Source organism: Loxodonta africana, chromosome 21, assembly GCF_030014295.1.
Source record: "Loxodonta africana isolate mLoxAfr1 chromosome 21, mLoxAfr1.hap2, whole genome shotgun sequence".
Lineage (NCBI taxonomy): Eukaryota > Metazoa > Chordata > Mammalia > Proboscidea > Elephantidae > Loxodonta > Loxodonta africana.
The window spans coordinates 19,310,723-19,327,384 of NC_087362.1; the positions used below are offsets into that span (position 1 = coordinate 19,310,723).

Here is a 16,662-nt window from a genome sequence, read left to right on the forward strand (position 1 = left end):
AGAGTAAAAAGAGAACCTACAGACTGGAAAAAAATTTTTGACTATGACACATCCAATGAGGTCTAATCTCTCAAATCTGTAAAATACTTCAACACCTCAACAATAAAAAGACAATTAATGCAATTAAAAAATGGGCAAAAACTATGAAGAGCCATTTCACCAAAAAAGACATTCAGGCAGCTAACAGACACATGAGGAAATGCTCGTGAGCATTCGCCATTAGAGAAATGCAAGTCAAAACTACAATGGTATACCATCTCACCCCGTTACTACTGACACGAATAATAATAAAAAAAAAAACAGAAAACAACAAATGCTTGAGTGGCTACAAGGAGATTGGAACTCTTATGCATTGCTGGTGGGAATGTAAAATGGTACAACCACTATGGAAAATGATATGGCGCCTCCATAAAAAGCTAGAAATACCATATGATCCAGCAATCCCTCTCCTAGGAATATATCCTACAGAAATAAGAGCTGTAACACAAATAGACATATGCACACCTATGTTCATTGCAGCATTATTCTCAATAGCAAAAAGATGGAAACAACCTAAATGCTCATCAACAGATGAATGGATAAACAAATTATGTACATACGCACAATGGAGTACTACACAACAATAAAGAACAATGATGAATTCGTGAAGTATCTCACAACATGGATGAATCTGGAAGGTATTATGCTGAGCCAAATAAGTCAATCACAAAAGGGCAAATGTATGAGACAACTATTATAAAAACTCAAATAAAGGTTTATACACAGAAAACAAAAAACAATCTTTGATTGTTACAAGGGTGGGAAGGGGTTGGGAGCGTAAATCACTAACTAGGTAGTAGAGAAGTGTTAACTTTGGTGAAGGGAAAGATAACACACGATACAGGAAAGGCAGCATCTCTTGACCAAGGCAGTTAGAGAAACTTCTTAGATATGTCCAAACACTTTGAGGAACTGAGCTGCTGGTGCTGAGGGCTGGGGTCCATGGTCCTGTGGGACTTCTAGGTCAATTGGCGTAGTATAGTTCATAAAGAAAATGTTCTACATCCTACTTTGGTGAGTAGCGTCTGCGGCCTTAAAAGCTTGTCAGTGGCCACCTAAGACACATTTACTGGTTCTTTCCTATCTGGAGCAAAGGAGAATGAAGAAAACCAAAGACACAGGAATATATTAGTCCAAAGGACTAATGGACCACAGGAACCACAGCCTCCAACAGCCTAAGACCAGAATAACTAGATGATCCCCAGACACTATCACTGACCTCTCTGACAGGGATCACAACAGAGGGTCCCAGACAGAGCGGGAGAAAAATGCAGAACAAAATTCAAATTCACAAAAAAGACCAGACTTACTGGTCTGACAGAGACTGGAGCAATCCCTGAGTTTATGGCCCCTGGACACCTACTAACTCAGAACTGAAGCCACTCCTGAAGTCCGTCTTGCAGCCAAAGATTAGACTGGCCTATAAAACAAGCAATAACACATGTGAGAAACCTGCTTCTCAGTTCAAGCAAGTATAGGAGACCAAACAGGCAACACTTGCCCAAAAGCAAACATGAGAAGGCAGGAAGGGACAGGAAAACGCATGGTGACCCCATGCACAGCGGATCAAAACACTTCCCAGTTCAGAGTCATCGTCCCCTATGATCAGTTTCAGATTGTATCATTGTGATCCCTATGCTTTCCACTGGCTGATTTTTAGAAGTAGATTGCCAAGCCTTTCTTCCTGTTCACCATGATAGCAACACTCAGGCCTCCACTGACACACAGGTGGTGGCTGAGCACGTGGTGGGTTACCAGCCCTTCGCATATTTGGCTCAGATATCTACCACAAGAAGCTGAACATAACCATTTTCTCCCCCCCCATTGCTCTTTGACATGTTTTTCAGATAAGTGAACATGCTATGGTTTTGTTGTTACTGGTTTTAATGCTCTGAACTGGTAGAGCGTTTCTGTGGGGCTCCATCAGAGCCCTGGTGGTGTGGTGGTTAACAGCTTGGCTGCTAACCAAAAGGTCAGGAATTCAAATCCACCAGCTGCCCCTTGGAAGCCCTATGGGGGCAGTTCTACTCTTTCCTTCTAAGGTCATAAGGTCACTATGAGACAGAATTGACTCAACAGCAGTGGGTTTGGTTTGGTTTGGAGTATTAGTGCAGAGGAGCCTGGGTCAATGACTGTCTTTTCTGTGGGTGCAACACCTTTCCTTATCTGTTTTCTCAACTCATTTCAAGTGAGGCTTATCTGAATACCCTGAAAAATGCTCATGTGAACTGCTGTTAAGCCAAGAGTTTCCCTTCCCTCCCCCATCTCCTGTAAAGATGCGATTGAGTTTGTGTATGAAGAGGACTTTTCAAAAAGGTAGACTGAAGAATTTGATCATGTGTGACTCCTTCACAGCCAAACGCGGCTGCTTACTTTTGTGGGGCTGCCTGTTTATACACGATTTCAGAGCCTGCTGTTCTCTGACTTGCCTTCTTTATTTCACCCAGGTGGACAGTAATTGCTCAGGTCTGCAGGAGGTGGAAGATTTGTGTAGACTACATTGTCTCAGCGTGGCTCTTCTACTCTGCTTCCCTCTATCTCAGAGAGCTCGGACTCGAATCATCACTTCCCACTGGATTAAGAATATTCATACTTTCTTAAAAATGGTAAACATACTTTATATAAGTTGATGGTTTCAGCATGAGAGATAAAAATCATGATCACCATTAAAAGTATTCTGGAATAATGTCGGGTCTACTGAGCTGTAATAAATTAGCTGTATTAAAGAATACCATGATATATCTGTTCTACAGAGACATGAGAACTTTCGTATTTTTCCTTCCTTGATTCTCTGACAAGACCATGTTTTTGTTTAATCAACCACAGAAAATTACTTGGTTGAAGTTGTATTCTTGGTTTAGTTATTGAGTGCTGCGGTAACACAAATACTACCAGCGAGTGCCTTTAAAGAACAGAAAATTGTTTTCTCACAGTTCAAGAGGCTAAGAATTTGAATTCATGGCATGGTTCCAGGGGAGGTCCTTCCTGGTCTATTTCAGCTTCAAGCAGCTGCCAGCAATCCCTGTAGATGCATCTGCCTCCATTGCCTGTCTCCCTCTTTTTGTATGTGTCTGTGTCCATTCTGCTCTTTTTATAACTCAGAAGTGACTAGATTTAGAACGCATCCAAGTTGGGTATGACCTTGTTAACACAATAATGAAAACTCAGTTTTCAAACAGGATTATAGTTACAGGTATTAAAAACAAAAACAAAAACTACCAAACCTGTTGCTGTCGAGTCGATTCCAACTCATAGCAACCCTACAGGACAGAGTAGAACTGCCCCATAGAGTTTCCAAGGAGCTCCTGGTGGATTTGAACTGCCAACCTTTTGGTTAGCAGCCATAGCACTTAACTACTATGCCACCAGAGGGTACAGTTTAAGCTGTATAATTCTGTTCTTAGAGAAACTGAGAAAACCAATGTATGACTTCATTTTTTTCTGTTTATTATAAAAAACATTTGAAAGAAAAGTTGAAAATTGTAGAAAAATACATACTATGTACTCATAGTCCCACTACTCAGATCAATACTATGAACTGTTAATACTTCCGTTTAATTTCTTCCAGCTTTTTTTAGGGTATAGATTTGCTGTGATTATTTCTCATACGATTACACTCCTATGTATTATATATTATTTTATTTTAAAGCTCTTCTCAATTTTTTTCACAGTATTGGTTAGCAACTTGATAGATTCCCTGAAATAGGATTACTGTCCAAAAGCGTGGAAATTTTTGAGAATCTTGATACATATTGTCAAATTGTCAGCAAAGATGTTTTATAACCAATCTGTCAGGCAGCCAGTGTACGCTTGTTTACTGAAGGTATATTCACTGTGACAAACCCAGGGGTAGGGTGGAGAAAACATACAAACACATTTCCCCTCCCTACTCCTTCCATGGAGCTTTCCTTTTCAAGGAATTCAGATATCACTACAATCACTAATAAAATAATTCCAACTGTGAAAATGGTATGCAAGGGGAACTAGAGGACACTTTAGAAACTGGTGTTAGTCCAGATTTACTCAGTGTGGAAAGGATGGTTTCTCTGAAGAAGTGAAGAGAAGTAAAGTAACCCAAGGCCTGAAGAAGAGTAGGAATTAGCTAGGGAAAGAGAGGAAGCAAAGATTTTTGAGAGAGGAAACAGCATGTGTGAATGTCCCAAGGTCACAAGGATCTAAGATAATGTTCAGTGTGACTAGAGAAGAGAAACGATGACAAAACTGAAGAGATGGATATGAGAGGAACCGTTTATTACTATCTGTGGCTGTTTGGATTTAGGAAACCATAAAGATAATGAGCAATTACTGAAGGGTTTCAAGCTGGGGGTGACGTTGTTTAAAAAGTTTTCTGGTTGCAGTGCATAGAGTGCATTCTGGACACACAAAGCTAAAGATGAGGAAACCACCGAAAGGTTGATTTATATAAGTGATGATGGCGACATGGGTGAAGCTGGTGGCAATAGGGATGAGTAGAAGTGGAAAATGCAGGAGTTATTTAGGCTGTGGAACTGACAAGGTTAAGTAATTGGATGTAAGGCGTAAGGAAAAGGAAAAGTGGGAAAGGCGACTTCCATATTTTTTGTTTGACCAACTGTGTGGATGTTGCCATTGGAAGAACATTTTGAGGTGGAAAATAATGAGTTTTGGAAATAGTATGAGGCAGCAATGAGGAATCCAAAAGTGTATATCTAGAAGGCAGTGTAAGTGTGCTTCGGGCTGGAAATAAGGATTCAGGGACTCATTAGCCTATGGATGGTACCGGACACTATATCAATTACGCACTGTAGAGTAAAGAGAGAGCAGGTCTTGGTTCAGCGTCTGAGATATTCCAGAATTTAATGGTCAGGTGGAGGTGTGAGAATTGGAAGAAGACACTCAAAAGAAGTTACTGTAATAAATGGTAGAAAACTAGGAGAATGTGTTATCATGGAGGTCAAATATATAGTTTTTTTTAAAAGAGGTAGTGGTTTATATGCCAAATTCTGCAGATAGTTTAAGGAGGTTGAGTAGAGAAAAAGTGTACTGAACTTAATGACATAGGAGTCATAGTTGGTTATTATTATTTAATATAGAGTGGTGGGATGCAGAATACACAATGAGTGGAAGGTTATAAAATAAGGATACTGGAGGAAACTCTTTTCTTGGAGTTGGTTTTGATTTTAGTTCATCTCTAATCTTTGTAATTTTAACAACTTTATCAGGTTACCCAGAAATATCCCCATTGACATGTCTTATGGGGAAGTTATAAAGGTTATGAAATGATTATATGACTCCTTGCTAATAATGTTTAATTTTCAATTTTCAGAAAAAATGGTGTGAATACTTTATTCTAAGAAATATAAACAATTTTGGATCTTGGAATCTGAATCTAAATCATCTTTCTGACCTAAACGATGAGAACTTGTTAAAGAATATTGCCTTTTTCTATGAAATTGAAAATGTTCAAGGTAGTACCTTAGTAGACATTAAAATTATATCGTTATGTCAGAGATCTACCAAAATTATAAAAAACCCTTCCAAATTTACCAATACATAACACAATGATACTTTTGTTTCCTCCAGTTTTGGTTGTATATATACATAATGGAAACCCTGGTGGCATAGTGGCTAAGTGCTACAGCTGCTAACCAGAAGGCTGGCAGTCTGATTCCACCAGGTGCTCCTTGGGAACTCTATAGGGCAGTTCTACTCTGTTCTATAGGGTCACTATGAGTCATAATCGACTTCGATGGCAACGGGTTTTTTTTTTTTTGTATACATAATTATTGCATATTTTGCCTTTTCTTAGCTCCATATTATTTTTAAAAATTGAGTTTGATGTTATGATGTAATATTGATAGATGTATTTTTCATTTAAATGGATTCTTTTTTTATAATACTGCAGTTAATACAATCTTCTCACTATTATTGAATATTTAAGTGTGCTTTTCCTTTTCCTAAAAACAAAGCTTCTTGAAACATCTTGTAAATATAATTTTTCCTTCTTTGGACTGATTTTCTTAGAATAAATTTCCTGAAGTGGTTTATGTAGTTGAAGAATAATGAAACACTTTTTAAACGTTTTTCCTGAATGTACATTATTAAAGTTTCTTTGGCCCCTGGGATTTAACTGCCTTTGATGGCAAGCATAAAATTTAGCAACCATTACTATTTTTTTTTTTTTAATTCTCACCCTACAGGAATTCTGTAACCTCTCAAGAAACTGGTTTTTAATGTTTTTAAATTGTAAACTTTTATGTGGCATATTGCTCTTCATTTTTTAAGAGAATAATTACATGTTCATCATTGACATTATTTAATAAGAGAGCTAGCTATAGTTGTAACCCTCAGTAATTAAATTTATAGAGAAAATGATTTTTAAAAACCACTGCTATACTGTCATTGCTAATTTTTATGTAGCTGTGCTGTGGGACACACTTTTACTATTTGACAATCTTTCCAGAGCTCTATGAATTTAGTCCAAAAATGGCGCTTGTGTGTGTAGAGGGTGGGAGGAGTAATGACCTTTCAGGCTTTAATAGTTTTAATTTTTATGCAGAGTTACATATGAATTTGGGAGATTTGATTAAGAAGGATTATGAACACCTGTGGAATTCTGTGTGCCACCTGGTTAAAGAATTTGATGTTGGAAAACCTTTTCCTTTGAGAACAACAACAGGATATTTTCTTGGAAGGGCACTGTCACCAGTTCGAGGTAATAAGTCACCAGATTAAATTAAAATAAAAGCATGTTTACCCTGCAAACTGTTTAGAAGTTCTAATAATTCAATTCTTAAAAGTATATGTAATTGTATTTTATTGTGCATTTTTGTTTACTTTCGAATTGTTATAAAATATGCACATTTAAGTGTGTAAAGTGAACCGATCTGAAGTGTACAGCCCTATGAATTTTTACATATCTGTGTATATCTATGGGGTTGCTATGAGTCAGAATTGACTCAATGGCAGTGGTTTTTGTTTTGTCTGTATCTAGGAGGCCTGGTGGTACAGTGGTTAAGAGCTCAGTTTCTAACCAGAAGAATGGCAGTTCAAATCTACCAGCGGCTCCTTGGAAAGCCTATGGGGCAGTTCTCCTCTGTCTTGTAGGGTCACTATCAACTCGATGGCAAAGGGTTTGGTTTGGACTTTTTGATCTGTATCTATATCTATGTCTGTATCATCTATATCGAGTCATCACCCATATCATGATTGTCTTAGGCTGAGTTCTCTAGAGAAGCCAAACCAGTGAAGCATCTATATATATACACACAGAGAGAGAAAGAGATTTATATCAAGGGAAAGGCTCACGCAGTTGTAGAGGCTGGAAAGTTCAGCCCATGGGTCAGGCCAGAGGATTCTCCTGACTTACATAGCTTTGGGAGTTGGAGGAACCAAGATCCGAGGAATCCCAAGATCTGCAGTCAACCTGCTAGCTCAAGTCCCAAGAACTGAGGTCAGACAAATAGGAGCCGGCTGCAGGTTCCGGAGTGAGTAAAGCCCATGAGCCTTGCCAGAAAGTCTGGCTATATTGGATGTAGGCCACACCCCCAAGAAAACTCCCTTTCAATTGATTGACTACTCACAGCGGATCCCATCGTGGAGGTGATCCCATTATATCAGATCTCATCATGGAAGTGATTACATCATTATGCAACTGCCAAACTACATCATAACTGCCTAACACTGAGAGTCATGGCCCAGCCAAACTGACACACAACCCAAACAATCACAATGGTATATAATATTACCAGTACCTGAGATAGTTCCCGAATGCCACTTCCTGGTCAATCCTATCCCTACCCTCTCATCTCTTCAAGGTAAACACTATTCTGACTTTAACACCTATTTTGAGCTTCGTTTATATCTGGCTTTCTCCAGTCAACATAATGTATGAGAGATTCATGCATGTTGTATTTTAGGAGTATTTAGTTAAAATTATCATTGCCACAATGTGTCCCCTTGTATGAATATACCACAATTAATTTATCCATTTGGGACATTTCCCAATTATTGACTATTATGCATAAAACCATTAATGAATATTCTTATCTTTTTTTGGGTTTTTTTTTTAATACATATTTTTAGGTAGATATGTGCCTTTGTTTATTTTTTTAGTATGCACATAGATGTGCAGTTTTAGGAGTGACTGCTGCTGTCGAAATGTTTTCTAAGGTGGTTGTACCAGCTTATGCTCCACCCTCAATGTGGGCATTTTTGAGTTGTGAACATTTGTAATAGCTGATCTTTTTAATTTTGGCCATTCTGATGGGTGCATAGTGGCGGCTCATTGTGGTTTAAATTTTCATTTCCTTTGTGAGTGATAAGATTGAGTGATATTTCATATAAAATTGGCCATTTAGATATCTGCTTTTGTGAAGTGCCTGTTAAAGTTTTTTGCCCATTTAAAAAATATACATTGTCAATATTTCACAGTTAAGTCTGTGATTCTTAAATTGCTTTTTGTATATGGTGTGAGGAAGGAGTTATTTTTGAACCTCCATTCTATTTCACTGGTCTGTCCTTAAACCTTCGTTTATCCTTAAGCCAACCACATGACAAGGTGCAGAAACAAATACAAACATATTCATAACACAATAAGGAAGAAATACTCATAACTATTACAGTTCTTGTTTCTGCTCATGGTCACGTGGTTGTAGCTGGTATTTATAACTACCTTCTCCCACTGCCCATTCCATATTCCCTTTGCCCTTAGCAAATATTTGTACTAAGAAGGCCCTATGGGATATCTTGATTTCAGGCATACTCTTTGTTACCTCCACTGTGTAGTAGCAACCCAATTTCCCCTTAGTAATCAGGACCAATCAATCCAGCCAGTACAGTAACTCTCTTCGGTGCTACTGATTCATAGAGAAAGAGCCCCAAATGGCCAGTTGCCAGTCTGAAGTTACAATTCAATAGAGTCATAGTTGTGTCTCCTGGTGGGAGCATTCTTGTCTTTGGAATTAAGATCTCTAGACCAGCAGAACATAAGGTCACAAGGACTGAAAGCAAAATTTTTGCTAGTAGATCACTGGAGGTAATAGTGAGTAGAGCCACTCCCATGTCCATCTTTTGATTCCTGGACCTGTGAATTCTGACTGTGAAAGAAGTACCACCATTTAGATGCTGATTTAGAGCATATACAGCCTCCTGGAGGGAGCCCTGCAAGATATTGCCAGCCCTGTAAAGTATTACCACTTAGATCATACTGTAACTGCCTTCAGAAGGCCATTCCACTGTTTTATCAAGATAGGTGCTTCAGGATAGAGGGAATATGATAAGACCAGTGAATTCCACTAGCAAAGCCCATTGCCAACATCATTTGCTATGAAGTGAGTTTCTTGATCAGAAGCAATGCTCTGTGGAATACCATGACAATGAATAAGGCATTCTGTAAATCCATGGATAGATTTGGCAGGGAAGGAAAATCTACATCCAAAGTGTCTATTCTAGTAAAAACAAAACACTGCTTCTTCCATGATGGCCAGATTGTTTTTGGTGAGTGAATATCCATGTTGTTGAGCCCATGTATAACCTCTATCCCTGCCACTATGGCCGCTTTGTTCATGAGCCCATTGGGCAATGAGAGGAGTGAATGAAGAAAGAAGTTGAAAAGTATCCACATAATGGATCATCCTATCTACTTAATTATTAAAACTTACCTCTTCTGAGGTTACCCTTTGGTTAGCATTCACATAGGACACGAATATCTTGACATTATTTTCTCATTCAGGGAAATTACCTGACTTCCTTGACACCAATTTTACCATCATGTCCCTTCTGAGCCCCTGACCATCTACTCAAATCATTGGCCACAGCTTAGGACAGTATAGACTCATACCTCCAGCCATTTCTCCTTCTAAGCAAAATGAACATTCAAATGCACTGCTCAAAGTTCTTCCCAGTGGGAGAATCCCCCCTTCATCACTCTTGAAGCATGATTAATTACTTTTGTGTGTGGCCTTTCTAGCCACGGTCTTGAAACTCCCACCCGGGTGATTGGGCAGGACTATGTGATAAGGTAATTGTGGCCCACCAAGGGGATTGATCAGTTTTGCCTTAAAAGAGAGCCAATTCCAGAGTGGAGAGGAGGATCCTACCACCACCAAAGAACAGCCAGGAGTGGAGAGTGAGTGCTTTGGACCTGGGATCCCTGTGATGAAAAGCTCCTGGAAACAGGAGACTGAGAGAGAGAGATCAAGCTATAACCCTGAAGATAGTGAGAAGTGGTGGCAGGAGAGACCTGGCAGCAGAAGACAGCACAGTGAGCTTCCTGGTCCATGGAGAGAGAAAGCTGAGTGCCTTTGGGGAGAAACCTGGGGCCAGGGAGAAGTGTGCCTGTAAACACTGGGAAGAGGCTGTCCTGACGAAAGAACTGTATCCTGAGTGTTTCTGAGCCAGACACTGCCCCCAAGCCATTTTACAACTGCCCTTCAAGAATTTCTCACAAAGGCTCTGTAGTTGTTCAGCTATCCACTTTTGGGTGGTGCCTGCACATCATGCAAAACCGTCTGTAAACCAGGCCCAAGTTTTCTTTTCTTCAGCCAACGGGTTGTAGGAAACTCCCAGTTAGGCCAGAGATGCAGGCTGGGAGAGAGAATGTAATGTAGCAAGGGTAGGGACCATGGGTACTTGGGCCACTTCCTCCTGTAACATACTTATGTATTCAGGGCCTGTTTGAGCGTGATCTTATATGTACCATTTCCACTTTATAATACAGTGCTGCTTTGCATACTCAACTTTATGGACTGACAGGTCACACAACACCAGTTCATAAAGTGTAGTTCAGTTCACATGGCAACTTGGTGGCCCATGTTTAAGCATTCAGTCTCTATTAAGGCCTAGTAGCAGGGAAAAAATACTTCTCAAATGAAGAATAATTACCTGCAGAGGAGGCAATGCTTTACTTCAAAATTCCTAATTCTGCGATTAGGAGGCAATGCTTTACTTCAAAATTCCTAATTCTGCGATTCACCTACAGCAGCCTGTCAAAGACTCGGAATAGCCTCTCTATTGGCCACTGCCCCTTTAAGCACCATCACATTTGCTGGATCATATAGTCCAAGTGGCAGAGCGGCTTGCACAGCAGCCTGGACCTGTTGCAGAGCCTTCTGTTCTTGGCATCACTCAGACTAGCAGCTTTTTGGGTCCCTTGGTAAATGGGCCAGTGTGGCACACCCACATGAAGAATAATGTTGCCTCTAAAATCCAAAGATGTCCACTAGACATTCTGTCTTTTTTTTTTTTTTTCCTTGTAAAAGGGGTCTGATGCAGCAACTTAGCTTTTACCTTAGAACGGCTATCTCAGCATGCCCCATACCACTGGGCCCCTAGAAATTTCACTGAGGTGGGAAGCACCTGAATTTTTGTCCGGTTACTTATCCACTCTCTGGCATGCAGATGTCTTACCAATAAGTCTAGAGTTGTTGATACTTCCTCCTTACTAGGTCCAATCATTATAACGTCATCAACGTAGTAAACCAGTATGATGTCCTGTGGAAGGGAAAGGTGATCAAGGTCCCTTTAAATTATGGGCAGTAATTTAGTCCCTGGGCTAAATCCTTTAAGTTATGGACTGTCATTTAATCTCTGGACTAAATTATGAGGTAGGGCTGGACAGTGGATATACCCCTAAAGTAGGGCAGTAAATGTGCTTTGCTGACCTTGCAGGTGGAAAGCAAAATGCTTTTGGTGGTCTTTACTAACAGGTATGGAGAAAAAAACATTTGCCAGATCAGTAGCTACATACCAGGTACCAGGGATGTGTTACTTTGCTTAAACAATGAAACCACATCTAGAACAGCAGCTGCAATTGGAGTCACCACCTGGTTAAGCTTATGATAATCCACCGTGATTCTCCAGGATTCATCTGTGTTCTGCACAGGGCAAACAGGAAGTCACCACCCTTGCATCTTTTATGTCCTTGATGGTGTCACTATCTCTGCAATCCCATTAGGAAGTCCGTAGTAGTCCAAAGTATCTAAGACACAGTCTCCCCATCCTTTCTCCTAAGAGCATTTTGGTTGTCCTTCTTCCAAGACAAATTTGTTTGTTCTTTTGGCAGTCCATGGTATATTCAATATTCTTCATCAACACCACAATTCAAAGGCATCAACTCTTCTTCGGTCTTCCTTATTCATTGTCCAGCTTTCACATGCATATGATGCAATTGAAAATATCATGGCTTGGGTCAGGTGCACCTTAGTCTTCAACACTTTAAAGAGGTCCTTTGCAGTAGACTTGCCCAGTGCAACGTGTCTTTTGATTTCTTGACTGCTGCTTGCAGGGGTGTTGATTGTGGATCCAAGTAAAATGAAATCCTTGGCAACTTCAATCTTTTCTCCATTTACCATGATGTGGCTTATTGATGAGGATTTTTGTTTTCTTTATGTCGAGGTGCAATCCATACTGAAGGCTGTGGTCTTTAATCTTCATTAGTAAGTGCTTCAAGTCCTCTTCAGTTTCAGCAAGCAGGTTGTGTCATCTGCATAACGCAGGTTGTTGATGAGTCGTCCTCTGACCCTGATGCCCCATTCTTCTTCATATAGTCCAGCTCTTCGGATTATTTCCTTTTCCTCAATAAACAATCATCTTTGTAAAAGGCCATGGGCTCATTTGAGGAAGGCTGGGAGAAAGACTAACATTATACATTTTTGTCAGTGTAGCAGGGTCCTTCCACAAGGAGATTTGGCCTCCCTGTGCTTCAAAGGGCTCTGGGTCTATAAAAACAGGAGCCCTGGTTGTGTAGTGGTTAAGCGCTCAGCTTCTAACCAAAAGGTCAGTGGTTCGAACCCACCAATCACTCAGTGGGAGAAAGATGTGGCAGTCTGCTTCTGTAAAGATTACAGTCTTGGAAACCCTTGAGGCCAGTTCTACCCTGTCCTATAGGGTTGCTATGAGTCAGAATTGACTCAGCAGCAATGGGCTTGGGGGAAGCTTTAAAATGGCTCAAGTTTCAGAATTGATTGAGGGGACATCCCTCCCTGTTTTGATGATTCAAGTCAGGCTTATGTTCACTTGACCTAGAACCCTTCCTCTTATACAGATCAAGTAAGAATTAAGTAGACTTTCCATCTATTTCACATCTAGGGATACTGTGATCAACTAGGCAATGCCACAGATCCCTTCCAGTCAGACTATTCTGATTACTGCTTTGACTGTGCTGTCCATTACAGTAACCATGCCCACCTTGTCTTTGGCAATTAAGTGCCACCATTTCCCCTCTGACACACTTGGATCTAATTTATCCAATTGCATTTAGGGATTACAATTTGATGAAAGCAATTCCCACTGTACTTTTGACCTATAGCTTTTCTCCCCTCACAACTTTATTTCTCATAGTCGTGGTGAAAGGTGTATCCTCATTTCCTTCCCAGGATGGGTGAGCAGGTGTTAACATTACTATCACTCTAACATTTCAATCTCCTCAAGCCTTTGCATACCTACCTCTACCAAGACAGCTCTAGCATTTCAACTTCATTTACTGTAGGCCACCTTTTGGTCCATGTGTCAGCCAACCAACAAAACAAACTATTGGAGCCCTTTCTAGCCCCTCAAGCTACAACACTGAGTCCATAACATTTGGTGAGCCTATAGCAGTAAATTCAGCCTGATCCAACTTCATGGTCCTTCCACATTATCCTACATTCTTAATTCCCACACGCATTCCCCAGACTTATTTCTGTATAGAATTGAAAAGTCATGCACTTATTGTTGTTCTTGTATAGTTCATTTCCTCATGAGTTACACTTTGTACCGCACCCTTTAGAGCCTGCTGGGACTCAAGTTTAGTTACAAGTCTAGAAGCAAAGAGGAGTGGCAAAAAGGTCTTGAGGAGAATCAGCAATATTTTCTTGCAAAGCAACTACTTCAGAGGAAGTCATTAAAGATTCTTCAGGCAAAGCAGGATTAACTTATTCAAATAGTGATAGATGGGCTGCTGCTTCTACTACAAAGAAGACCCAGCAAAGTTCAGTGATTCCATGTCTTCGGCTTCACTGGGATTTTCCCATATATTCCCATACCAGTTTTCAGGATCTCACTCCTCCCCAATCAATGCCCTCACTTTAAGAGAAGATACCCTCTGAGGTTACACATTCAGTTTGTAATTAAGCCACTTACAGAATGACACTTTGGACTTCCTTTTCAGAAATCTCATCCCTGAGGTTATAAAAAAAAAAAAAAAAAAAAAGAGGTTATAGGAGGTGTTTATTTTGGGGCAGACATAGAAGCTTTAAGGTCATTTATGCATTGATAGAGCTAGGAATTTGAAGCCCGAAGCTCATCCTTTTCTTTCTGGACTTTGTCAGTGTAGTTAGGAACAACCAGCAAATCTCTTCTTAGTTTGACTAATATGTTCTATCAAATACATTGTCACTCAGAACTTTGCCTTTTATAGACATTTTATTAAGAGTAACCAATGGTGATATTTTGCATTTTTTGATTGCCACATTATGACATGGTCTATAAGTGCTCTCTATTCCAATGGAAATATAGTCATTATTGTCTTTAAATCTTTTCAGATCAGAGAACCAATTCCAGAAAAGCCAGAATCAATTCAGAAAACTAACCTTAAGATTCTGTTACCCTGAAACCACTTCCAATACCAAAATTTGTGTCAGTCAGGATTCTAACAGTGCAAAAGAACCAGTAGAATGTATGTGTGTATGTGTGAGTGTGAGTGTGTGTGTGTGTGTGTGTGCGCGCGCCCTGGTGGCTCAGTGGTTAAGCTCTTGGCTGCTAACCAAAAGGTCAGTAATTCAAATCTATCAGCTGCTCCTTGGAAACCCTATAGAGCAGTTCTATCTACTCTGTCCTGTAGGGTTGCTATGTGTCAAATTTGACTTGATGGCAATGAGTTTTATATACATACATACATATATATATATATATATATATAATGTCTGGACCAATGAGCAACATCATGATGAATGGAGAAAAGATTGAAGTTGTCAAGGATTTCATTTTACTTGGATCCACAATCAACACCCCTGAAAGCAGAAGTCAAAAAATCAAAAGACGCATTGCATTGGGTAAATCTGCTGCAAAGTACCTCTTCAAAGTGTTGAAGAATAAAGATGTCACCTTGAAGACTAAGGTGTGCCTGACCCAAGCCATGGTATTTTCAATCGCATCATATGCATGTGAAAGCTGGACAATGAATAAGGAAGACTGAAGAAGAATTGACTCCTTTGAATTGTGGTGTTGATGAAGAATATTGATTATACCATGGACTGCCCAAAGAATGAACAAATCTTTCTTAGAAGTACAACCAGAATGCTCCTTAGAGGCAAGGATGGCGAAACTGTGTCTTACATACTTTGGACGTGTTGTCAGGAGGGATCAGTCCCTGGAGAAGACATCATGCATGGCGGAGTACAGGGTCAGCGGAAAAGAGGAAGACCCTCAACGAGGTGGATTGACACAGGGGCAGCAACAATGAGTTCAAGTATAACAACGATTGTAAGGATGGCTCTGGACCGGGCAGTGTTTCGTTCTGTTGTGCATAGGGTCGCTATGAGTCGGAACCAACTCGACAGCACCTAACAACAACAACACAACAATATCCCAAAAAACCCAAAAACCAAACCCACTGCCATCAAGTTGATTCCAAGTCATAGTGACACTATAGGACAGAGTAGAACTGCCCGATAGAGTTTCCAAGGAGTGCCTGGCAGATTCGAACTGCCGACCTCTTGGTTAGCAGCCGTTGCACTTAACCACTACGCCACCAGGGTTTCCAACAACAGTATATATATTATTTTTTACATACATACACACACACACACACACACACACACAAAGACATTTATTGCAAGTAATTGGTTTACATGATTGTGGTATCGGCTAGGCAACTATGGAATCCATAGGGCACACCGCAAGGAAGGGCATATTAGAACTCTCCAGCACAGGTTGAAGCTGCAGTCCACAGGCAGAATTTCTTCTTCTTCAGCAAAGTCTCAGTTCTGCTCTTAAGGCCTTTCAACTAAATGGATCAGGCCCACTAGATTATCTATGATAATATTCCTTACTTAAAGTAAATAGATTACAGATTTTAATCATATCTACAAAGTTCATTTATAGCAACACCTAGTTAGTGTTTGATGGAATAACTAGGAACTCTAGTCTTGACAAGTTAACATGTAAAACTGACCATCACAGGGAGAACTGACACCTCAACAATATTGAGTCTTCCAGTTCCTGAACATAGCCTATCTCCCTATTTATTTAGGTTTTCTTTAATTTCTCTCAGCAGTGTCTTGTACCATTTAGTGCAGAGATCACATGTATTTTTTGTTATATTTCTAGGTATTTAATTTTTTGATGTTATGAATTATATTTTTTAAATTATTTTTCAATGATTTATTACTTAAATATAAACAATAGATGATTGTATGTTAATCCTGTATTTAAAGGGTTTTTGCTTTATTTTCAAACATTTGGGAATTTTTTCTAGCTGTCTCTGTCATTCAATTTTAGTGTAATTCCTCTGCAGTAGGAAAAAGCACTCTGTATATTTTCAATCTTTTGATATGCCCATATGTCCATTTTGGTAAATGTTCCATGTTCACTTACCACGAATGTGGTTTCTATACATGTTTTGTGCCGTATTCCATGTTGTTGTTGTTAGGTGCCATTGAGTCA

The 16,662-nt window shown here is 39.7% G+C and overlaps 1 protein-coding gene across 5 annotated transcripts in view; it reads left to right on the forward strand.

The window, feature by feature from the left end:
- The window catches only part of LOC100665422 (DExD/H-box 60 like), a 152,712-nt gene that overhangs the window by 33,158 nt on the left and 102,892 nt on the right, over positions 1-16,662 (forward strand). For all 5 annotated transcript variants that reach the window (XM_064273586.1, XM_064273588.1, XM_064273587.1 and 2 more), the window contains exons 11-13: positions 2,487-2,645; positions 5,345-5,486; positions 6,578-6,733. In XM_064273586.1, the coding sequence (XP_064129656.1) occupies positions 2,487-2,645; positions 5,345-5,486; positions 6,578-6,733 (457 nt within the window). The remainder of the gene's footprint in view (positions 1-2,486; positions 2,646-5,344; positions 5,487-6,577; positions 6,734-16,662) is intronic.